Genomic DNA, 25,875 nt, shown 5'->3' on the forward strand with positions numbered 1-25,875 from the left:
GTATATGTGTTAATAATATATGTTAAAAAATTTAAATTACGTATGTATCTATATATTTTATGTATGTATCTCATGATTACTTTATACTGGAATGGTGTTTATGTGTGCCTGTTATCTGTAGGTTGTTTTATAGGTATGGTTAAGTGTAATACCATGTGTAATTAAAATTACCTAATTAGATAGGTGTTTATATAGGTGGGGAACTGATTTGGAGCATCCTGTTTGCCCAGTCTGGGATATCCATATTTAGCATGTTTAGCATTATAAAGCACATCTCAGTCTCAGCATGGATTTGGCTATCATTTATACTTCCCAGTGGTCAGCAGCTCCACAGCCAAAGCAAAAAGGGTCCAGAGTTCACAAAGTTTTCCCTAAGTGCTATATTTAGCTGTACATAGGAATTCGCCAAACAGAAGAAAATTCCTGCTCTCCAGAATAAGATGAGTTGGCCCTTCTCATTTTCCGGCTTCTTTTCTAATACTGTGACAGCCTGTGATACCTTGGGAGGTATCTATGAATACCTTTTGGTTTTTTTCCCTACTTGGATGATGCCCAGTGCAGTGGCTGCTATTGGGTGATGGGGAAGATGGTGCCTTTCAGGAGCAAGGCTACCAGGAACCCCATGCTGAAGATCTTCCTTACCAGAGATGAGAGAACAATTTCAGAAAATGTTGGGAAGCAGTTGGACTTCCATCTTCCACTGTCACTGTCATTAAATCCCTGTTAGTACAGTCACTGCAGAACCAGGTTGGCCATGGGGCTGGGAGCTTCCTGGGAGCACCATGGTGAGATGATCCCAGGGCACCAAGACAAGGAATGGCTGTGCTGGCAGACACAGCCCCCATTCCAGTTACAGCACTCCAGGGCATTCTTCCCACTAATGTGCTACACTACAGCCTGGCACTGAAGGCAGGCACACCACCTCCCTCTGCCCTAGGAATTAATGTCCCTTTTCCCTCCGAGGAGCATCTTTCTGCAGCAGCACCTTTGCCTTCCCTCAGGGGCTCCAGCTGCCAGAAGTGCTGCCAAGGGTTTGCTTGCTCTTTTTTAGGAGGTAAACTGTGCTGCTTGAGTGACCAGGAGCAACCTGAAGTGCAGCCAGTATTGCCTGGCATTTCATAGTTATGGATCTCTTGGGGGAAAAGAAATCCACAACAAAACACAGATCAAGCCACGCTATTTGTGCTGAAATCCAACAGAACTCAAATCCTCCTTGGCAGCAGCAGCTCGAGGGGACAGGTGGCTAAAAGCAGTCCAGGTGTGCCTCCTCCTTCTCCTCCCCCTCCTTCTTCTTCTCCTTATCCTGCTCCTCCTCCTCCACTGTGGTCCCTTTGCCAGAGGTTTCAGGAAGAGTTTTGTGGGAGCTTTGCCCACTGCAACCTTCAGACAGGTAAGATAAACAGCAAGTGAGGGCTGCAGCCTTTAGGGAGAGGACAATGATGAAAAAGGGAAGATAGCAGGAGAGCAGAGAGGCAGCAGGGGAGGAAGGCAACGAGGACACAGAAACCCGTGGCCTGCACTGCCAAAACTAGCAAGTGCAAAGCTTTACACAGACTCCCCAAGTGGAGTCCCACTCTCAGCAAGGATACTGGGAGACCACCTGCTTGCAGCAGAGCAGCATGGACACAGGCCAGCAAAGCAATGACTTCTCTCTCTGAAAACCTAATGGGAAACAAAAGCAATAGTTTTCCTTAACTCCTAGGGAAAAATTCAAAATGAGTGGAAGTTAACCCACAATAACTCCAGGGAAACCAAACAGCTTTTCGGTGATGCTGGTGAGTCTTTTGGTGAAAGTAAATGGGCTTTTAGATCCACTGGAAAGTGAAAGGCAGCATCCCCAAGCCCCTCTGAAGAATGAGAGTGCCAAATAAGTTTAACATCTTGTGCCTCTTTTAATGGAAATACGACATTTATGCACATAAACACAGTAAAGTACAAAGGATTAGAAAATAGGCTTAATTTCCAGCCCCTAATTCTAACATACTGTTCATTAATCCCTGAGTGCACCTGTCAGTTGTCGGTCTCTTGCAGGTGGTACTGAAAGTGCAAATTCAAGTGCTCAGCTGTAGCACAGGTTGCTTTTCAGAACCAAATCAGAGTGCTAAATCTTCGAAACCCTGGGTTGGCAGTAAACAAAAATTAACAGTTAAACCATTCAATCCAGTGTACCAATTTGAAATCTATCCTGATACCTTTGCCACAGCCAGCCAGAAGATTGTCTGCCTGCCTTCCAAATAAATTAGTTCAGCTTGTATTCTGGTCACCCCAAAGCCATTACAAAATTGGTGCCTATGAATTGCACAGCCCTGATGCACTTGCAGATTAAACTGCTATTCACATTCCCAGGACTGGGCAGGTGTATTGGCAGGTGCATATTCCTCCAACTCTGACCCACCTGGCACTGCAGTCTGGCCAGCACAGAAGTACAACGAACAGGCTGTGTGGAAAAATCTTTGTCTCCCACATCTGTCCTTAACCCCTGTCAGACCCCGCAGACACGAAATGGCAGTGCTGATCTGGGCTCCAGTTTTCAATCTCCTGAATTTATTTCTCCCATGGCATGCACAGTTTCATTACAAATTCAGTGAGACTGTGGCCAGCCTTTGTGCTGTGGGACTAAAGGATGGAAAAGTTTTTCCTCTCTTTAATTGAGGGGACAAACTGGTGAGAGCAGCAGCAGCTGCCGGGGTCTGCCTGGGCTCCAGCACAGCAACACCTTCAGGAGCACACACGCAGCACATTCCAGTTCAAATGTGTGCAAAGCCTGAGCAAAACCTGAGCATGTGCTCTGTGCTGTTTGCATGGGACCTCTACTTCTATGAGCGTGGTCTTTCTTCAGCAAGCAGCAGGTTTACAGCCCTTCCTGACCAAAATCTGCCAGGGCTTGGCTTGCTGTTCAGCCTGATGGCTGGTACAACCACAGGAATCCTTCATGGATCCTTAAAGGAGCCCAAAAACTTGCAGCAACCTGTGGGAACTGCCACTTGGAGATGCGCTTCCATGCTAGGGAAGATTTTCTCCCGGTGTGGAGACAGGGGTGAGGTACTGCCCTCCTGGGGCACGCAGAGGTGTGGTACCCAAGCTTACAGGGACATCTGGCCACATCAGTGCCTGAGCTGCCTGGTACTCACCTCTGACTGGGTATTCACAGCTTGTGGCTGCACTTGACACCTGGGAAAGTTGCTTGAACCTCTGAAAGCTGCATAATATTCTTGTCCTGGCTATATTCTGGAAAGGCTGACAATAAACCTGGTGAGTTTTTTAAAAAGAAACTTAAATATCAACCTAAAAAATATCCACTGTGCTTCACCATCTCCCTTATTTCACAGTTAAAAGCAATGACAAAATATTCCCTGAGACTAAAAAGGAGACAACAGATAATGGATAAAGGGAAATCTATTGGAGGAGGCATATCTTAGGTGATGGTGGCAATCAAAAATTGTCTCATCTTCTATATTTCTTCAAAGAAAGAAATTGTCTCACCTTCTATATTTCTTCAAATCACTCCCTGCACCTGATTTATACTTGCAGAAGATGTGAAAACCTCAACTGCACAGATATTCATATTAAGCCCTTTTTAGGTTCAACAGAGCAAACAATAGCATTAAGAACTGCATCCATACAGACTGTATAGACCTGTACTTAAAATCTGTTTACTGCAATAGAAATAAAGTGCTTAGTATATCCAGAACAACTGTAGACCTGTATTTTCACTGCCAACCAACACTGTGGTAAATTTTAAACTTTTAATGATTACTATAAACCTTTGCAATATGTCTACCTAAGGAAGAAGAGGGAGGAATGTCTAGTGTCAAAAGCACAACTCCTTAATTTTGTCCATTACAAAATGAACAAACACAAAACACGATCCTTTCAAACAGTTCTTCAAGCTGTTTCACAGTCATTCACCAGGAGCTGGAAAAACAGGAATCCACCAGAGGACTGCACCACTTAGAACGTCCTGTCAACAGCAGACCAGTAAACCTAGTAAGTTTTCCAGCTCAAAATAGCTTCCTGCTCCACCATCAGCCTTGCTGTGGTATAGCCCTTGCTGTATTTATGCTCCTTTCCTGCTCCTGCCATGACTCAGTATTCGAGCTCCATGAGCAGTGGGCATGCACGAAGGCATTCAGTCTGTTACCTTGCTGGGATAACAAGACTAGCAGCTCAAGAACCTCCTCAGCAGCTACCCTCAAATCAGGTCCTGCTCTGGGCAGGAGACACCTGCCTGGGCTTTTGAGCCTCTGCTGCTCTGTTCTTCTCCAGCTCCTCTGCCTTCCTCCGCTCCTCTTTCAGCTCCTTGTATCTCCATTTGGGAATCTGCAGGTAGGGGTCCTCCTTGGCACTGCTCCTCCTCCTGGCCTTTTCTGGCTGGAAGGTGGGCGGAGGAGCCTTGCTGACGCGGACCTTGGGGATGACAAATCCCGGCCGGACGCTGCTCCGTCGAAGCAGGTGGAGCGGCAGCAGGCTTGCTTTCCTCGTGGCTACTGTGGTCACCTGGGACATGGCCATGCTGATGGGCTGCAGGCTGGCTCTTCGCTCCTTCTTCTTGGTGACCACGGTGACTTTGGAGTTCTGGAAGAGCTTCTCGTAGCTGCTAACGTGGTCTTTGTCTAGAGATCGGATCTCCTCTGCTCTCTGCTTCCTAAGGATCTCCTGCACTGCCAGTCTGCGTTTCCCCACACAAGGTGGGCTGCCTGGGCACACAGTCCGGCACCCCAGGGCAATGAAGGGACTTCCCAAACTTGTTGTCACCTTCACCATGTGGTCGAGGACCCCATCCTCTTCCGGGCCATAGAAAGACCGGAACGAGACAGCGGCCCTTACGCACTCAGAAATCTTCTGCAAACAGCTTTTTGGCTCTGCAGCCTTGGCAAGAAGTTCCTTCATTTTTGGCCATTCTGGTTTATATTGATCAGAAAACTGTTCTGGGCATGGCCTGTCCATCAGCTTCTGCATGACGAAGGCAGACTCTGATCTTCCTGTGAAACAAGCCCATTCCCATGAAGTCAGTCCCCGGCTTGGGTCAGTTGCATGAACATTTGCACCTCAAAAGAAAAACAATTAGTATTAATTAATTAGAACACCCACATTCCTGTTATCAGACGTGAGTCAGGCAGATCCCTACAAGAAAATGTCACATAAAATACACAATAATATTTTGTCAAAATGAACATGCAATAAGGATAGATCTGGTTCCTGACTTTATGAACTCCTTACAAGGTAAAAGGCATTAAGACTGCATATATGAAATTATCATAAAATTACAAATAATGAAATAATGATTTTCACCTGCATTTTATCTTGACTGCCATTTTAATATCCATTCACCTGAGCTCACAAGAAAAGAGTTACAGATATGGAAAGAAACAATTCTCAACAAAGAAATCCTTCTCCATATAGAATGGTGGACTTCTTACTGGTCACTTCCACTTGGAAGAAAGGTCTTAGGCTAATGATTGCAAGTTCCATGAAAATATCCACTCACTGGTCACTAAAAACAGCAAATAAAATATAATTAAATTATTTTAAAATATCTCCATTAAAAATGGGGGGGAAAGAAAGTAAAAAATGTGCAATTCATGCTCTCTTATGTCTGAAAGAACCCTACAGAATATGGTAGAGAATATGGTAACAAGGGTGATCAAATACAAGGAAAGTATCCATAAATGTCAAAGAGTGGATAATGGGTGAGATGGACCTTCAGTCTGAACCCAGAACAGCTGTTCTCATCCACCTGAGATTACCAGCCCTAAGGAAATGAATTGTTAGCCAAAACATTCTGTTATTGCTAAGTGGACTGGCCATAAAAGGCAGCTGGGATACAGGCTACACAGCAGAGGCTTAGACATCTGAAGTGTTTTGTCCTGGAAGGAAATTAATTCAAGTGGCCTATCCTCCTCCCATTCCCAATTTATGATTTTTATCTCTCCAATTCTGATGTCTGTCCCCATCACCATTCTTTCTTTCTCACATATTTCTGCATCCTTTTCCATCTTTGCATTTGTTTTGATCTGTCCATCTTCCTATAAGACCCCACACTTTAGCTTTTGCCCTTGTCCTTCACTCTTTTGTTTTCAAGTGGAGTTACACCCTTCTCCCCCGGGGCACTTGGGTGCTTGTAAAGAGGATATAAGAATATCACGAGAAGCAGGCATCCTAGTCTGCCCTATGGTATTCCCTAGTATCATACCCACGTTTCTTGGGAACCAGAAAATTTCAGAGAAGTCCTCCCATGATACTGAGGTGGAGCTGTGGGCATTTGTCAAGGAGAGTGGCATGTGCCCAGTCCTGCTGACAGAAAAGAGGTCTGTAAAGGACACAGGAAGTTAAATTCAAAGTGCACCTGTGGAAGAATTGCTGCAGAACAACGAACAGCAGCAAGTGGTTCTGGAAGCTGAAGTTAGCAGAACACTGTTGCAAACATCCAGCAGATTACAGCTGGTGAATGCTAAAGAATACAAAAGACCTGTCAAAAAATTGGCTCGATGGCACCAATTAAAAAGAATCTCAGAGATGTGTCAAGGACTTGACAACTGGCACCACATCCTGTGCTTTGCATCCAAGTGATCCTGGGCACACCACCTGGGCACACACATCTTGATGCTTTACAGTACATGAGTGTGAAGGTGAAGAATGAAATCAGTGAGAGAATGAGGGAATACTCTTTGGTGTCAGGCAGACAGGTTCTTAAACTGAAAATCCTTTGGTTTATATTCTGTCTTTGAACTTTGACTGATCTCAGAGGGAGCTTTGCACGCTCCAGTCTGCAGACTGCTCAGCAGATCTGTTCCCTGGGACAGGCACAGGCACTTTGCCCAGCTGCCTTCAACATACTGAGCTCTGCAACATTTAGTCATGGTTTACTCATATCTCTGGCCCTGCAGACAGTTTCTATGTTTCTTGAAAGAGTTTAAAGCTGGGATACAAAGAACACTTGATTTATTGAAGGGCGTCTTTACCAGATGAAGGACTACTTTCAAACAGCCAACACAAAACTGACCTACACAGATCTTGTCACAAAAGTCACAGTCTATCCAATTGCTTTGCAATAAGGAGATGTCCAGAAATCTGAGGAAAGGACCAGAGAATACTGGTAATGAGACTGTTACCAGAATACTGGTACAGAGAATAATAATAATTTTTTTCCAGGTGGATTATCTTGGAGAAAGCATTTCAAACTGGAATAAGGAGTACTTGATATAAGGAAAAGCTACCACAATCCAGTTTGTGGTGGGTTCAGTATAACCTTTCCCACAAAGGGCGTTTTGTCATTAGAGGAAGATAAAGGCAAAAAGAGAGCACAGGAAAAGTGATAAAAACCTCAGCTTTATTTAGTTAGTTCCTAAGTCTCTGAGAATATCCCTAAAGAGATGCTGGAGACATAGATCAAGAATGGATGTGGAAGGAGACACCCTAAACAAAATTGCTGATAACAGTTAAAGTGTAACTTAAGTGAAATTTGCAGAAAGGACACAGAGAGAGAGCACCAGGGCACTGCAAGGAGTCAAGCATGGGACCCAGACTGGAAGGCAGAAAGGAGCCAAAGAGAAGGAACAAATCAAATCAAAGAGTTCACGAGCTATGAATTTGAAGAAAGGATTGCAAGATCTCAGAGGCAGAATGGTTTGATGAAGTTCATGACTGCAGAAATTAGAGATAAATCAGTGAGGGGAGGGAAAAAGACATACCATCACATACCTCCTGCTTCACTAACCTCTTTTTGAGCCGCCCTACACAAACTTCCTATCTTTGGATTTCCCTCATCTCACAATAGCCTCTTGCCCCAGTCTCTTCTCAGCACTTGCCTGAATCTGAACTCCTTCCCAAAAGAGCTCACTGTGACTGTGGCAAATTATGTGGAAGTTGTCTCCTTGATGTACATATAACAGACAAGAAATTAATACAGGAATAACAGCAGCTAAAGGAATAGTCTTCAAATAAAAAAATTAATTCTCAGCTTGTAAACAAGCAAGAGGTCTGAACAGCTGTTTACCATTATCTTCAAGAAGAAGTAATTTCAGCTCTGATATGGTGCAGCTGTGAGAATTTGGAGCAGAGTAGTTCAAAAAGAACAGTGTGAGAAAGTGCTCACTGGGGGCTCCCCACCTTTGCTTGAGGCCTGCACTCAGCTCTGATCCTTGTCTGGGCTATGTCTGTGCCCTGCTGGCCTGGACCCTGACCCACAGACATAATTTCTTGTTCTGCCTCAGACCTACCTTGTCTCTATGAACTTGCCTTTGTCATCGTGGACTTGCCTGGCAATCACTGCCGCGCTGCCTGATCCAGGTTACTGACACCAGCCCTGCCACGTTCCTTAAAGGAGCACCACTGTTGATGAGGCTGGTGCTGTCACCCTTGGCTTACCTTCCTCTGAGGAGAAGCCCATTCTTTCTGACAGATGGGTCCCCAGGTGTTTTGGAAACTCTGTCTCAGAAAACAATGCTACAGAGTACTGAAATCCCAACCTACCAACAGAAATCAATGCTGACTTTGTACCTTGTATCACAAAATCTCTTCTAAGGCATAATTCACCATAGTTTTATTGATTTTCTGCACAAATCAGGAGACAATCCTGAACAAACTTGTCATTCAGCAGAATGCCTTATCTGGAATATACATGAGTAGTCATGTCTCTTTGTAAATGTGATAGCAGTCTTATAGAACTAATTGCCATTTCAGTGTAACTATAGCCTACAAGTTTTCTTTCAGGAATGCTGCACTTGCCACTTGCCTTGCTTTTCCTAGAAGTTTCCCTGAAGATCATTTTCAGCACAATTAATTTGAACACACATGCTCCTTTAGGATATAAATATCCTATTTTTTTAAGACTTCAAGTCCTTTTCAGATGCAGAACTGGTGTCTTGATTGTAAAGACGGGGCTGAGGAAGCTCAGTTGTCTGTTGCCAGCTGGTTTTTGGGTGGTGTTTAAAGCCCAGTCTCCAGATCCAGGGCCACTCTGACAGCATTACTAAAGCAGCACTGAGTTTAGACTTGAGATTACAGCAGGGCTTGACATGTGAACAGCAAGCAGCATTTGTGGCTGGCTCCCCTGATGAGCGCTGGCAGCGGCGCGGTGCTGGCAGCGCAGCAGCCTGTGACAAAGTGCCGGTGGGAGAGCGGGCCCCCCTCACCCGCTGTGCGCTCACAAGCAGCACATTCACATGTTCCAAAGGCTCCTCTGGAAGAGCAACGCCATGGCCAAGTGTCGCAGAGTGCCTTAATCTTGTAGTGATTGACCTTGGCCCCCCTCCACGAACTCAAATTTCAGAAAGAGCAGTCACTTTGGCAGTCCAGCTCCGACCATCTGTCACACATTGCTGTCACCTCTTTCCCCATCTGACTGTGCTCAATCCATGCTAAGGCAGCTAGGAAGGTGAGTTATTCTGCTTTGCTGACCTCCTGCATTGCCATCAGCAGAGGTCTTACCCAAGCCACTGAATGGATCCCAGGTTTAAAACCTCCTGGCTGCAGCTCTTTTCTAAACACACATAACTGCTTTGTAGCTGTGCAAGGAGACCCACGGCTGATTATGGATGTTTCTCCTCTATGCTGCCATGCATTTTTACATTTTAATATCAAATTTTGCTGCTTTATTTGTGAAATTGATTTTTTCACCAAATCATTTAATGATGTCTTTTACCTTCTGCAGCTCACTAGTACTTAATTGTCGACACCCACTCCGTGTCCCTTAAATCCCAAACTACTTCTAAATCCATTCTGAATGAGAATTTCCCTCCTTCCCTCCCTCCATTTCACCAGACTGTGCAGTGCTAAAAACTACTCAGATATTAAAATGGGTGAAGGCAAATTACAAATTACTGCACTTCCTTTGTGGTCTCTGATTTGAGCTGAAAATGTGAGGAACTGCAAGTACTCACTGAAACTGCAATTCAGAAAATCAAAAGTATATTAACTTGCTAGATCTTTAGTTGGTGGATGACCTTTGGTATCCTCTCCATCTCTGATGCAAAAACAGGCTTTCTGTAGGCAAACTCAAGATGGAGGCTAAAAAAAACCATTTTATGGCTGTCTAAAGGTTTGTTCTCCCAAATGTTCTGGTTTGAGCCTGGCACAGAGCCAGTGCCCCCATGAAAATGCCTCACCCTGGTGTCTGCTGTGAGATGTGACCAGGAATAAGCAAAACAGGCCCTAACTTAAACATAAAGAACACTTTATTACTTAAACTACAGGGAAATAGGGAGAGACTATAAGGAAAAAGAAGAAAAAAAAAATTGAAAACCTTACAAAAAAACCATTTTCCTCCTCCCCACCACCTGACTTTCCCAATCCAATACATTCTCTCAAAACAACTGCCCAGCCCGGCACGACACTTTAGTATACTCAAACATCAGTTCATGAAGAGGAAAAGGAGTCCTTCTTGTTCCATAGGCTTCTGGAAACACACTGAAATCCCGGATGCTTCCTTGTCACTTCGGCACCGCCCGGAAAGTCCATTTGCCGCTTGTGACATGTTCCTTCCATGCTCAGTGCTCTCACCACCGAGACATGGCCAGAGCTGCTTTTAGGGTGGTCTTTCAAGGATGCCTTGTCTCACTCCAAAAAGGCACAGTCTCTGCTTTTGGGACAACTGTCCCCCCCATATTTTTCCAACCCCCTGGGGCCGGGGGGTCCTCACAAATGAACCCTCCTGGTTTTGAGGCACTGCCTCCCCCTAAATGCAGTCTGTGTCACAGGAACAACTGAGTCCATGGCTACAAGAAAAAGTCCAGCCAAAAGGCCACTCCAAATCATCTCTCCCCATCCAATCATCTCCACAATCTCCGAGCCAAGTCATCTCATCTCTCATCTCCCTTCTTATTCAGCTTCGAGGAGGATTAGCATTTTTGTAAGGCCCCAATCATGCAAGAAAGGGTTAAAAGTTTTCAGTCTCTGTCTGTCGGTCCCGGAACGGCTCCCACGCATGCTGCCCACACGCTGCCGCTGCGGCCGGGCAGTCTTCCTCCCCCTTCTCGCTGGCTGCTCTCCTGGGGGGGGGGGAGGGGGGGGCTGGCTGCCCGATGTCTCTTGGGGCTCCCCCACCCTTCCATCCTCGAAGCCCCCTCAACACCATCTCTGTCCAGGCCTTACCGCATGGCTGGCCCCTCCCCCGCCCAGCAGCAGCGGGCCGGACGGGGGAGAGATCTGAACTCCTCGCCCGACGAGGTCCAAAGAGGAAGTGCCAGGGCAGTGCCCTGCTTTTAACCCCTGTGTATTCTCGGAGGTGTGTCCAAACCCCACTGGCTACACCAGGTGTCAGTATGAAACCCAAAACCTTCATTGGTTTGACCACAGCTTCCCAGAATTCCCACTTCTTCCTGGTCAAACCATGACATTTATGATTCATGGAAACAAGGAATGGCTATTCAGATGCCAGAGGCAGCAACCACAGAAGTGAACTTTGATAATAATATTTTAGTATAAGAATCAGAATAACAAGTACTGGGTTATTTACATAGATGAAAGGTTGTGAAACAGCTTCTAGTGACCCAAACAGAAAGAACAAGCTTCCCTCAGATCTCTAGTGTTAATAATAGGTCATGACACCATAAGGCAAATTTGACAAGTCAGAAAATCATAGGATTGAAGTTTCATTTTAAGTGATGATTTATTACACTCACTGGAAAATTCTGAACTAGCATCTGCATGATGTATGTGTGAGTCCAGACAGTGCATCTGTTTCTAGTGGTATTCGAGCTCTGGCAGTAGTTTCATAATTTTCTGTCATAAAAATTTAAAATGAATGATCCAGTTCCTAAGCCTTTGTTCCAGAGTAAGAGGCTACAGAACCTAGCAGAAAATAATATACCAGTTACCACATCATGTTTTCTGTGTCATATCAATGTCTAGAAACTGGATATTATGGAATGAAGGATAGTAATATCATAGAATGAAGGATAGTAATATCACTATGCTTGATAAAACTGTGTGACTTAAAATACTCTGATTATGAAGGGTTAGACTCTTGTGACAGCAAAATCACTGAAATGAACTCCTTGTTCAAGATCTCTCTCAGTGAGATGGACCTGCAGGACTCTTGATCTGGACAGTAACAATATTCACATGCCATTTGTTATTATTTCCACAATATTTGTGTTTTCATATTTGCATCTGAAAAATAAGTGTATATAGTAATATAAACTAGTTATTTAATTGTTATCTAACAGTTTATATATCAATTACTTCATATTAAAAAACCCATACAATATTGTGGCTGAAAAATGCTGTATGTTAGGACTGCTCTTGCAGAGGCTGGTGCCCCTCAAGGGGCCTTCTGAATCTCTTGTCCCTTCACCTTGCAATGCAACACAGCCAGAAATTCAACAGCAGACAAGAGCCAAGAGCAAGAAACATAATTCCTGTTCTCAGATGCGAAGAGAGACAGGTGGGCAGAGAGGGACCTGCTCACTCCCTGTGCCACAGCTCCCTCCTTGCAGCAGACACAGACCTGGTGGTGCCCTGTTGCTCATAAACCTTGAGACCAAACTCAGAGCTGCAGAGGCATTAACAAAAAAGTAAGTGACCAGATTTCCCACCAGTGTTCCCTGATGGGATGTGGCCCCTACACCCAACACTCCTGATAGGGGCTGGAGCCCCCAAAGCTTTCCAGTCTCAGCATAGCTCAAGGCAGAAATGGAGGTCTGGCTGTGATCCCACCCTTGCAGTGTCTGCCACACACAGAGACAGCAGCAACCAGCATGTCTTTCCCCCTGTGTCATGGATTTCATCAACTCCTGTTCTACAAATTTTGGTGATCCTGCTCCCCAGACTCTCCTGGAGACAATCAATCCCACCTTCACAGCTCTAGGAGAGCTCCTGGGCGAGGTTGTACGAGCAAACTCCTGCAGCACGTGCCTTCACTGCCTTGACTATGGCTTATTTAAAAGCTGCACCCATTTCCAGGGAAGGCTGTACCACAGGGCAAACACCCCAAGAGCCAATTTTCTTCTTGGTAGTTGTTAGATAGTGACAAAGAGGAAGAAAAGCACTTTGCATACCTGCCATCATCAAGGCTTTCACACATTCTGTTCGGCCTTGCATTGCAGATTTCATCAGGGCTGTGAATCCAAACGCATTCCTCTTCTCAATATCAAGCCCAGGAAAATAGTTCAACAAATAGTTTGTAATGGTTATGTGCCCTTTAAAGAAACAAAAAAGCAGAGAAAATGTCATACAATGCAGGTGCTGTCTCAAGGATAAACCCAAAATTTACTCCTGCAGGTCTGATAACTGGAAAATGCAGATAATTAATAAAATATCTTTTCTTTGTGTCCTCTTCCACTCAACGCTGTCATCAGCCTTAGGGTTAAGTGGTCCTGACTTTGACCAGAATATTGGGATAGGAGGTGGAAAATCTGGGTTCCCACCTTCTCTCAAATTGCTCTCCTTTCTGAAAAGTCAGTTTAAGGTAAGAGAATAATTGAAAATCAGAAATGGTCACTCTGAGTTTGCAAGGGGCCCCAGTTTCTTGACCCAGTGAGCAGCACTGCAGAGGGAATCCTACACCCGATGCCCCATCACCAGGGGCAACTTATTGCAAAGGTTCAGCTTTTTCCCTCCCCTGGTAAATTTGAGCCTTACAATCATGCTGCTTCATTAAAAAGTGATGACTGCACATAGTTGTTCCAGCCAACAATGCTTTCAAACCATGCCAGGCCTGATACAAGAGAAAGGAATATTTTGTGCAGCATCCCACATTTTTATTTTTTCATCTAACAGTGTAAAGCCACTTGCCTACCCTCCTGCAGCTGGAAAATGGGATTGATGTTCAGTTTTGGTAGTAAAATAAATTATTTAAGTTCTGATTCTGAAAGCAACTGTTGTTGCCATTCATGTGCCTCATGTGCCAGGATAACTGGCGTCTACAAGGCTACATGGAGGAGCTGAACACATCTCTGGCTAAATGGTTGGAAGACCAATTAAGACATCAAATCTTTATAACTGGACTATCATGAATAGCTAGGCCCATTATGACTCATTCAAAACAGTTTTCCCTTCACTTCTCAATCATTTTATGATGCTTTGATGCTCTATAAAATAATGCCGTCTGTCAGGCAGCTGCAACAATCACAATTTAATTAGCAAGAGCTGTAAAAATATTCTCTCATTTTGCTCTGCAGACCAGATGACTATTCTGTGACGCATGCCATTCAAATTCATCTAGAAATGTTACTGAAGCAGATTAGAATTCATACAGGACAATTTTAAAAGTCTGTAGCATCACATCTGGTGTAGATTTCATCAGCAGCCACTTTGTACCAACACAGTCCTCCATTCATTTTGAAAAGCAAGTTAAGAAAGTCTCTACCAATTAATTTGTGTTGCAGGCGTTACTCTTTCTCTCCTATTTTTTTTTTATTGTTACCTTTCTGCATAACTGGAGACTCTCATGAAACCTGAGCAGATGTAGAGATAATGCAGGTCAGATGAGCAACTCCAGAGCCAGAGAAAACCAAATAAAAAGCTCCCTGTACCTTGAGCAGTTTGATGAGAATGAAATATAAAGTTTCATCAAACCACAACAAGCTGAACAAAGCAAAAGTGAACTGTGTTCAGGGCAGGATCAAGTGACCTGGTCCTGTTTACTCAATAGAGAGAATTCAGCTTTGCTGTTTCTATGGTGTAAAATCAAATCCTAGAAAGGAGTCAGTTGCTTCTGGGAGAATTTTTGTGCCCAAATTGTTTTGCAGGACATGCTCTGATTCCATGATGTGCAACATGTGTCTTCATGAAGGTTTTGGAACAAAATCCTGCTTTTTGACCACAAAAACTAGAGACAAGCTGAAAGAAGTAGAAATAATAAAATGGAAGATTTTTCAGCAGTTATTACATCAATGAAGATGTTCTTCCCTTTGCCAAAAGTATAATTACAGGAAGAGATGTTTTGCAGATCTGGAGTGATCCTAAGAATTAATCCTGAAAGACTTTCCTTAACCAAAACTCTCCAAGGGACTAGAAATGACCTCAAATTAGACACAAAAAAAACGCAAAAAAACAAACCATCAGTAAAATATGAAAGAAAATTAAGAAGTTTGTGATTCACAGAAGTTTTGTGTCTCAGGGATTCCTGAAAACCAGTTTTAATCTGGAGGATCTTCTGTCCTCTGAGGTTTTGATTCAGATTTCCAGTTCAAACAGATATCAAATTCAAAGCAAAACTCAGAGCTGCCAAGTTTTAGTTCAAACCCTGTCGTACACTTTTGATTTAATGCCATGAAGTTTGCTTTGGTTCTCCTGTGTCTGCATCAATGAGCAGCCTGTACCTAATTTATAAACTGGGTGAGCCTCCTGTGATGTAAAGTCTGCTGTGAAAGCCCTGTGCAGCTCTAAAATAAACGAGCCTGGGCTCAGCCCGTTTGGTGATACTGAATTCAAAGCAGGCTTTTGCTGTTTGCAAGCCAGATCTACTTCCTACCAGAACTGGCATGCCAAGGGCTCGCTTCTTCTCCCTGCGAGCCATATTTAGAGATCAGCACAGATGTCTGTAATAGCTTAATTCACTTAATTGCTGCCACAAAGGAAAGGCCTGTAATGATGACAATATTACCTAATAATCTGTGTAATGCAGGCAGAAAGATAAGCTGCACAGTAAGGAAGACCCTTTGTCAAATAACATCTCACTCCTGAATTGTACCTGCAAAATTCTTGTGTTTGGCCTGCGGGCAGTACATGCTTCCTCACAGATGGATGGAACCAAAGACACCCAGGCGGCTTTATCTTCTGGGTGCTTTAGGTGTTTGTGTTCTCATGTCTTTCTTAATAAACAGAAACTGGGATAGCTTCCAATTTTGTGTTCCTAGCAAGGCTCTCAAACTGGTGGCTGTAACATAAAACATCCATACTTTGTAAGCAAATACAACTCCCTCTGAGCACCAGTGCATGCCAATTACTATACACTGATGTAGCTATGTCCCCATCAGCAGCAGAACTGAGAAAAAAAAAATTGTACTTTTCCTTCTTCTCCTTTTCCACTTGTTATTTCAACCACATGTTTGTATCAATCTCCCTTTTTTTCTGCATTGTCCTTGTAATGATGTTTAATGATTTTGCTTCTGCTTCAATAGCATTGCCACCCATTTCTGGGCACCTGCTGCAGACAGCAATGCATTTACAGTTCTGGAAGGCAAGCTCTCTCTGAAAAGGGATATAAGAAATAGGAAACCTAGAGAAAGCGAACAGACCAATTTTCAAATGTGACATTTACACACAAAGCAGAGCACTTTGTGGTTATTTTTCTATATTAATAAGCTTGTTAAGACAGAACTGCTTTTCACTGATCCTTCCAACCTGTCTTTCTCTGGTCAGCCCATGCAGAAAACTTCAGCTTTAGATACTTATGTTGGAGGATGAGAATCTCAAATTATCTCAAAAGCAATATGAGAAACTGAATTCACTCATCTTCTGAGACTCTAGTTGCTCTTTAATTTAATCCTATTTTTTTCAAGCTGATGCTCCTATTTGATCATCATGTCTGGGCAGTCATGAAATGGCATAGGCAAATGTGGATTTTAAACTCCTCAGCACAAGTGAAGAGACCTCCCTGTCATCTGTTTTGGTATCTATGCACAAGGAACAACTCCTCAAGACCACATGATTTTTCCCATCCAGCTCCCCTTTGGGGTCTGGCCATACATGATGTCCCACCTAGCAGTGGATCATAGCAAAAATGGCAGCACTTTCTGAAACCTTCAAATATCATCTCACAGATATCTGAAATAACGTGGATTTGCTATTAGACTTTCCACAGCAAACCCCATAGTTTTGGTATAAACAACAGTGATTTCAGAATAACTTACTTTGCAAAAATGTGATTACTTTCACAGCCCAAAGTTAACCCCTCCCCCAGCAAATAAATTCTCCACTGAAGGCAAGCTTGCATAAGCTTTGCTTTCAGGTCTTTATAATGCACTGCTCAGAGTTACTACTTAACATCCGGCAATAATTAAGCAGCATCTATAGCACTGTAACTCCTCTGGTTGCAATATTAGCCTCACAGTAATCTCTATTAACACTGCAGCAGTATTGGTGTAAACCCTGTAGCTCAGGATTAGCACAGGCAGGGGAAAACATCCAAGTTGTTGGGGGTTTGTATAAATTTCTGTTGACTACAGTAATTTCCAGTTGCTTTTGGGATCAATAGCAAGTACTGGCAGAGAGAGTCAAGTCAGTGTCAGCCCACTGGATTAATTCTGAGCTCATTATCATGAGTTATAAAGGTCAAGAAGGAGGCAGTGTTAAACCATTTTTAGTTCAAATTTATATTAGGGCAGATAAATAAAAGTAGATTAGTGTTTTGGGGACTTCTCCACCTTCTTTGGAAAGCTACTGTACTCATGACTTTGCTATGAATGTGGTCACAGTTCTTTCTTCCAGTATTCAGGACCCATCTTGCAGGAACTTTTGCAGAGTTCACTTTTTGGTACAATACAAAGCAAGGTTAGGTACTACCTGGAAATGTCCAGTGGCGCTATTACTAAATTGACATGGAAACCGAACTGCTCCAGTCTTTAGATGTGGCTTGTAATACCCATTGATGCTCCCTGATGGAAATCTGTTCCCTTCAGGCAGCCAGCGTCTAGGAGTGAGAATTATGTCCCACAAGCTCCCACAAACATCCCAGATTCTTCACCAGTGAGCAGACATGATAAAGGCCAGCTTGCATTGCCTTGGAAAGTGACTGCCTTTGCAGAGTGCCTTAAAAGACGCAAAGGAAACCAGAGATGCAGAGCCAGGCAGCTCCTAGCTTTTAGACTACAAAGTGATGGCTTCCTTCCTTGGAGAAATTTGTCCTGATTTACATGGTTTAGCACTTTGTTGACACTCGTTAGAGAAAACTAAACTTTCCCTTAAAGATTGAAGCACAGCCCTTCAGTTTGAACAGAAATAATCAAATTATTGTTTTCTAACTCAACACTGGAAGCAAGGAACTCTCCTGGGAGCTTCTCTTACATCTAAGTGATCTATAAGTCTCATTCACTGTACCTTACCATGCTGGGTGGGATAAAAGCAAAACCTTGTGCTAAACTCCAGCCTGCATCAGGATTAACATGGTTGATGTTGATATCAGCTGTTACAAAAGGATCACTGGCTAATCCTAAATTCTGCTGAGGTTTTTTGCTTTTCAGCTGTGGAGTGGATGACGGATGTCTTAGCAGATAATGTATTTCTTAATGATGATATGTTTTCCTACAGTCATCAATTCCTACAGACCCTCTGAGGCAGGTGCAGCAAATATGGGAGGAAAGCAGTAATGCAGCACATTATATGTCCAGTGCTCAATTGTTGCTCACCAGAGCAAACTTTGGAAAACCAGCTTAAAGGAACAAAGCACTATAATACTGCACACTTGGGATGAGGTTTTCTTTATTTTAAGCTAAAATAATTAATGGTGTCTACTAAAACCATATAACTTTTGCTCCCTTAATCTGCTGGATAAATACTATTGTAGATTAATTAGTTCAAAGAAAATCATGACAACCCTATTTGGGAGTGGGCTTAGCCAGAATTATTTTACACAGAATAATTTCTTTCAGGGATTTGAAAAAAAATCCTAAAATTAAGTGGCCTAAACACACACTCCTCCCAAGACCCTGCATGTAAGAGGTGATACAGAGAGCCTTACCTGCCTGAGCAGCTGTAATTAGAGCCGTGTTCCCCTCGTTGTCCTGCCAGTTCACATCAAGGTGAGGGCATTGTGCTAAGGCCATTACAATATCCACATAACCTTGGTAACAGGCAACGATAAGACCATTCTGTAAGTAAAATATAAAGAGAGACTTAGGTTTGCCAGACTGAGAAAAATTCACTGAAGAAGCTTACTAGACAGCTGTTTAATTTTTTTTTCCTTCCAGACTGAAGAACTGAAAAGGTACCAGCACAACTAGTGATCACCTCCAGGCACAATGTTCAGATCCATACACTTCTTTTTATCTCTGCCCTTTGGCAAGTAATGTTTGATACTCCTCATAAATACCTAAGAGAGTAGGTATTACATTATACTACATGCAAAGTAACTGTTTATAAATGGCTTATGCTTATATGGCTATATACTCTATACCCAAATGAGAATAAATCTGATTTTATCATATAATAAAATGAACGCAGCAAGTAAGATGAACTGGACTTGCTCTGAATATTAATTCTCTGAAAAACAGCTATTTGTCCCATGAAGGGAAAGTGGTGGGCAGGAGTTGCGTTCATACTGCCTGTTGCTATTGTTAAATAATTCAAATTTCCCATTAGAACTATGCCTCCTTTTTTATAATAATAAATAAAATTAAATTGCTTTTAGAGGTCCTGTTTAATGTGTTTTATGACAGCTGGAGGCTGTAAAATTTCCAGGAGGAAGCCAAGCCAGGAGGTAAACCCTGTAACTACGCTTGGTACCCAGATAGTGTTTCACTCCACAGCAGCAAACTGACAGCTTCCCTAAAATACTGCAAAATACACTTGTCATTAATTAAATGGAACCACAGTGCTTAATCCTGGCTGCTCTCTTGACCACCAGGATTAAAGCCATTATCTCCAGTCTTCAGGATTGCTTGGGCAGCCCTGGTTCAGCCTGGGGCTGATGTGTGTAGGGGAGGGCAGGAGCAGATGCATCAGCGCTCCCTCCCCGCTGCCAGCGCGTCACTCAGCGAGCCTGAGCTCAGCGTCAGCATCTGACTGACTGACGGCCCAAAAGACGGGGGCAGAGGCACAAATCTCAAACTGCCTGCTTGTCCTGCCTGCCTGGAATGCACTCACACCAAAGACTTGCAGGGAGAACCTGGTTATGCAAACAGACTGGCCCACCCCGACTCCTCCATAATTTTTCTCTTGTCTACCCATTCTCTTTATTTCTTTTCCCCATAGACATTACTAAGAGATGTTCAGCAGATGAAAACTGTGGCCTCTTATTTATTGTCATTGTAATAGTTACTTATTCAGTGTCCTGTTTCACTGCTGTTCTGGACATCTCTCTTGACTGAGGTGGCAAATACCTTCACTGAGATACAGGAGTGATAGCTACTTTTCAGGCTGTTCACAGGCTAAGTAGGTTATTTCTCAATTATATCTCTCAATAAAATAATTACTCTGCTTTCTTTTGTTCTCAATTCACTCTTGCCCTCAGCATGAAGCGACACCTACCATTGCTTTATAAAGGGCATCTTCATTTTCTTGTGAAGTACATGCAATACTTCAAAGCCTTCTATTGCAATTGTACAGAGGATTCTGCCAAAAGTCATTTATTTTCAGCTTTTTTTTACTGAACGTATGTACTTTCCTGGTGAGATTGTACAGATTAATCCAAGTTTTACTGTAATGTAACAGTCTTTAGCTTTAAGAAAAATGTGTCAATGTCCATTTTCTAAGGGTTTGAGCATTATTTCCATTCTTTAATAATTTAATTTTTCACCTGATGATCAGGATATAGGTCTTTACAACTCCAAAAGCTGTGAAGATTTAAAACACCACACGGTTATTCAGTAAAACGTCCGTTACTTATGATAGCAGAAAATTAAGTTTACAATTGTTTGGAGACCAAAAGCTTTTGACAATAAGAAAAGAGATTCTATTATTCACTGGAAAAAATTGGCATTTTTGAAGATAGTTTCAAAAAGCTTTTAAGAATAACTAAAAGTAGCTATCTCTACCTCTAATGAAAAAAAAAAACCAACGTGTTTCACCCAGTATCTGGAGGATATTTTAACAGCATATGTTCACAGAACATTTTTTTGTTCTAAAAATAGTTACCAAATGCTTAAAGTAAGTTTGGTTTTTTGTTCTCTTTGTAAAAGTATGAAGTTAAAATATTGTTAAAGTGCAGTTAAAAAAAAAAAAAAGATAACAAACTTGAGTGGGTTTTTTGGTTTTTGGGGGGTTTTTTGGAGGGGTTTTTTGCAAGAGGTTTTTCCATTACAGTATGGAGGGATTTTGTCCTACTTTTAGTGGACAGATAGGAACTAATACATCTAATACTGGCATTCTGATTTCAGCAGATATAAGACACAAATTATCTTCAAATCAATCAAACTCACTCACCATTCTGTGTTTAAACACCACAAGGATTACTTAGGTGTCAACATTTTCTGAAGTTTATTTTCCAAAGATGCTATCAAAGACTGCTTGCTTAAGGATAAAGAAAGGCAAGAGAGAGCAGGAGCTTTCTGAGGGATTACATGATGCAGTAGCACAGAAAATCACCCTTCAAGAACAGTTTTACAAATCTGAAGTGGGCCTGATAAGAGTGTGAGAACCCAGTATACGGGGGAGTGCACACCCAGCAGCCCCTGGGTGAGAAGCAAAACAAGCTATGGCATGAAAAAATAAAAACAAATCCCTTCTATAAAGCTGATGTGGTTTTTTTCACCCCTTTTGCAGTTCCATGGGAGGTGGGTGAGACTGCGTGCTGAGGGACTGCTTTCCTTTGCATAACCCTTCCAACTCTGGTGTCAGATGCTCAAAGGGGGTGCAGGAGGCTGCAGCTTTATCATGAAAGTTGCAATAGACTTCTGGATTTGATGGTTATTTTCCAAACCTCATGCAATGATACAATGATAATTTGTGTTTTCAGGTTGCTTTTCTTTTTCCTATTTTTTTCCTTTGCATCCATTTCTGGCCTTGTCTATATTCTGCTTGCTGAAAGCTAGTACAAACACATCAGCCAGCATGAGAAATCAGTCACTATCAAAGTGACTCAGTCTAGAATCTTTAAATTCATATACCAATAAATACTTCCATATATTAAAAACTCCTTTAACAGTCTCAATTAATAAGCTATACAAAATTGCCTCCAGCAAACTGCCTTTTGAAGAGATCAATAAAGCAGTAGCCTTTATCACAGCAGTGTGCAGGAAAATACAGCTGTGTACTTAATGTCTTTTCAAAATCTAAAATAAACGAGTTTTAGTTAGAAAATACTGAACCTGAACAATCTGGTTACCCTGAGAAGAGAGATGACATTAATATTCTACCACAGGTATCCATTATTCTGCTCCTTATATGAAAGGCCACAGTGCAATTATGAAATGGTCAGTGTATATGGGAAAAAAAAAAGTATTTTTTAAATTGAATCTTACCATTATTTTTGTCACAAAGATCAATTCTCAGAAGTACTCACTACTTGTGAAGGCTTTAGGAGCAAGAAAGATTGATAATTCTTCAAAGAATATTCTCTGCCTAAAAGGACTTTTCTCCTTCAACAGCATCCTTTCCCCTCTACCTTCTGCACGTCCTCAAACACCACTTATTTTAAATAATAAAAAAACTCAAACAATTTCCATTCATATATAGTAATAAGCATCAATTATTAGTGTAACTGTACACATGTCACAAGGTGCAAGCACAGCATCCTTGCTTTTCAGGGATACTCTGTTATCTGCCTCGCTCTCTCCCAGTCAATGGCCAGGGCTGCTGTGCTGCCCATCATTCTCCCAGACCAATGAGACAGATCCTCTGTGCATAAGAGACTTAAAATATGAAACAAGGTTTGCAACTGATCCTATTTCATTTTTCAAATACCATGCACAGGCCCTGTGTGACAAACAAGAAAGCATGAGCCATCCATCACAGTAACTGCATTAACATTTACTGTCAGTTTTCCACAGAAGGGGAGGTGGAAAGCAGCTCAGGAATGGGTTTTTTCCAAGTAGAAGCCAAAATACTTCCAGGTGCTGGGGGCTCTATCTTTTCTCTGGGGAATATTTGGCATTACATGGAGCTTTCCCACAGTTTTTCTGTAGTATATGATATACCTGACTTTTGTGTAACCAGCACATTTTTGAAAGACCCCCCCTTTGTTTTGAAGTGTCAGCAAAATTAAAAATGTTCAGAATATATGACAAAACAGTCCCAGACAAAATACTTGTTTTCCATATATTCTAAATAAAGTATAACTGCTTTTCTTATTTTCTTCTCACAGTACACAAATTAATATAACAGGCATGGGACTACCTGAAGTCCCTCAGATGTTGCAACACCTTCCTCAAGCAGTGAATCTTCTGATTCTGTTTAAAATTATAATTCTCCATGTGCCTTTGATTTCATGCAAGACTGGAATAGTGCTGCCACTATGAAAATAAACTCTGTTTTGCTCAGCTGTGTTGGCTAATGACATAATAACATGTCTGATTAAGTGAGGTCATGGATATCTCAAGAGACAATTTTATAAATCAGATATTATGACAAAATTACTGATGTAGGGCTATTTGTATGCTAGATCATTACAGATAATAGGGATCACAAGAAATACTGAAGGATCAATATTGAACTCAAGCTGAATAACAAGCAAATCACATACAGCATGTAATTAATTTAGCTTTTCTTAAGTTCTCTTCAGGCAACTTATTTTCCACCAAGATGCTGAAAATGAAAACAGCTTATTATAGTTTTTTGCCAATTACCCCAGACAAAATGAGTCTGGCAAAAGGCTAAATTGGTATTACCCATTTCTCTCCACAAGCACTGTGATAAACAACTGTCCAGTTTGCTTTGCATCCATCTCTAAGTACTAATGATAATTCTGCAAGGCTGGTTTACTAGCAGTGATTAAAACCACATGTAATTGAATTAAATGAGATAATGATTCATTGTAATCCATAATCACATGCAAGGACAACAATGAAAATTAAGTGTAAGTTAAAAACATGTTATTAAAAATATTTAAAGTAGTAGAAATGAAATAATAAATAATAATTAAGGAATAAAAAAGTTGTCTTGAAGGATTTTCCTGTTGATTCATAAAAATAATAATTCATGTGTTTAATACTTTGTCGTATACAAAACTCATACGATAACAGAATTATACATATATATATATATATATATATATATATATATATGTGTATGTAACCATAATTCTTGTACAAAGAAGAAAAAAAATTAAAATCAGGTCAGGTATTTCAAAGCAAATCTCCCAAAATAATTTCAGGGTAATTCTGATAATTCTGATCTTCACTAAAAGCTCTGCAACTGTGTGAAACGTCACTCCAACAGAGATTTTACATTTATGTTGTTTTTAAAAAGCAAAATGTAGCACTGAGCACCATGATCTGCTACATACTAATTTTTGTATCATGCACACAACCTTCCAGTATAAAAATGGCAATCTGAGAAACTTTCAGAAGTGGCTTGAGCTTGTTTTATATTTGGTTTAGGTTGATTATTTCAACAGCGACAGAGATGAGGTAATTATTCAGGTCATCAGTCCCTCAAGAAGTGGTGTTTATGTGCTACAGAAACCCATCAAGCACATAAGTCCTAATATTATCCGCAGAAAATAATTTAGGCTGACCTTTTAAAGAAAGGACTGCAATGGCTTAGCCATGTGCACATTTGTATTGCGAAAGAGACAAAAAAAAGAACTGGAAATTTAAATAAGTTTTGTCCAACGGTTGCTTGATGACAACTCCACATGCCTGGAGGGGGAAAGCAGGGAGAGGTTAATTTTGCCAGGGAAAGTGTTCAGAGAAGTACAAAAGGGTGTCCAAGCACGGATGGAGCATCAGTGCACAAAACTCTCTGCCTGCTCTGCAGAGGAACAGCGTAGCCCAAAGCCTAATCCTGCATCCAAAATCGAGCTCAAATGGCGCTGCCCCTGCCAGGGCCTCAATACCACAGGCACAAAATTCCCACCTTTGCTTTGCAGAGTTGTGAGCATTTACAGATCCATTTCCCAGTACAGACCGTGCTCCACTATATAAAAACACAATCCAGTCCATGGACACACAGACGATGACCCATCATTTTTCTGCTCCAATTTTTGGGATGTGTTCAGCTTCACTTATTCCATAAGCACCTCTTCAATCAGTCAGGCCACATGTCTTTAAGGAAAGGTATATGTATCATCTCTGCAGAAATCCTTACTTAATCTATTCTAATCCAAATCCCCATGATCACCTCTAAAAATAGTTCCAGGAAAGTTCGTTTTACTACGCCTGCAAAAGCTTGCATTACACAACAAAGAGAACCCGTGCCACTTGTGTAATAAAGCGGACAACAGGAAAAGGTAGTAAAAATAGTGGGATATTCCTTATTTACTAACATGTACGTCATCTGAGTTAGTTTCAGCAACACTGGTGATGCAAGCAGCTGGCAGAAACCAGAAGTAACTGCTAAAAGCCATAAGGGACTTACAAGGCAAATAAATACATGCTGAGTAGTCAGAGATATTCCAGTGCGTGGGATATATAAGAAATACATGGCAATTCTGAGAGATGCTTATGAGATATTAACCTGCTCTATTTTTTTTAATAATATCAAGATACATAATAAAAGCAAATAATTCAGTAGGAAATCTAAACCCCATGAACTGATGGGGACATAAAGGTTGTGCACTGTTCCATGGGAAGCTGAAACATGTGCCCAGCTCCGGCACTGCCCCATGTATCCCAACACCAGCCATCTGGCTGCCTTTTGACACAGCCTTCTTGACCAAAGTCTGGGGGAGAGGACAGCTGAAGAGATGATCTTCAGCCTATGGGAAGCCTGATGGGAGGAGAACAGGAGCATTACACCAAACATAGTGATCCTTCCTTCCTCTTTGCTCCTGCAGGCAGTTCTAATCTTCCCATGAGGCAAAGTCCAGGTAAGACAACGCCTGGGTGCTCGGGAGCCCCACACCTCATCCTGCACTCCAGGGATGCTCCAGGAGCTGTGGAGGCTGACTTCTCTCTCACACTTCGTTATCTGCTCCATCTGCCACCACCTCCCACCCTACACACCACCACCTCTCACCCCAAACCACGCCATGTCCAGGGGCCTGGGGGGTGAGGAAGCACAGAAGATATTTTTGGACTGTACAACCTGACCCGCAGCCTGTGGTGGCCAGCACCACCTCTCCCCATCACCAGAGAAAAGGGCTGCTTTGTTCCTGGCTGTATCCCATCCTCTGGA

General features: G+C 42.2%; 1 protein-coding gene across 1 annotated transcript in view; it reads right to left on the bottom strand.

The window, feature by feature from the left end:
• Window positions 1-1,889: 1,889 nt before the first annotated feature.
• ANKRD33B (ankyrin repeat domain 33B) overlaps window positions 1,890-25,875 on the bottom strand; it is a 47,011-nt gene continuing 23,025 nt past the window's right edge. The window contains exons 2-4 of the mRNA XM_074545783.1: window positions 18,623-18,752; window positions 12,999-13,139; window positions 1,890-5,048 (exon numbers count right to left, since the gene is read on the bottom strand). Coding sequence (XP_074401884.1) covers window positions 4,198-5,048; window positions 12,999-13,139; window positions 18,623-18,752 — 1,122 coding nt within the window. The 3' untranslated portion in view covers window positions 1,890-4,197. The remainder of the gene's footprint in view (window positions 5,049-12,998; window positions 13,140-18,622; window positions 18,753-25,875) is intronic.

This window comes from Zonotrichia albicollis, chromosome 1, assembly GCF_047830755.1.
Source record: "Zonotrichia albicollis isolate bZonAlb1 chromosome 1, bZonAlb1.hap1, whole genome shotgun sequence".
NCBI classification, from domain to species: domain Eukaryota; kingdom Metazoa; phylum Chordata; class Aves; order Passeriformes; family Passerellidae; genus Zonotrichia; species Zonotrichia albicollis.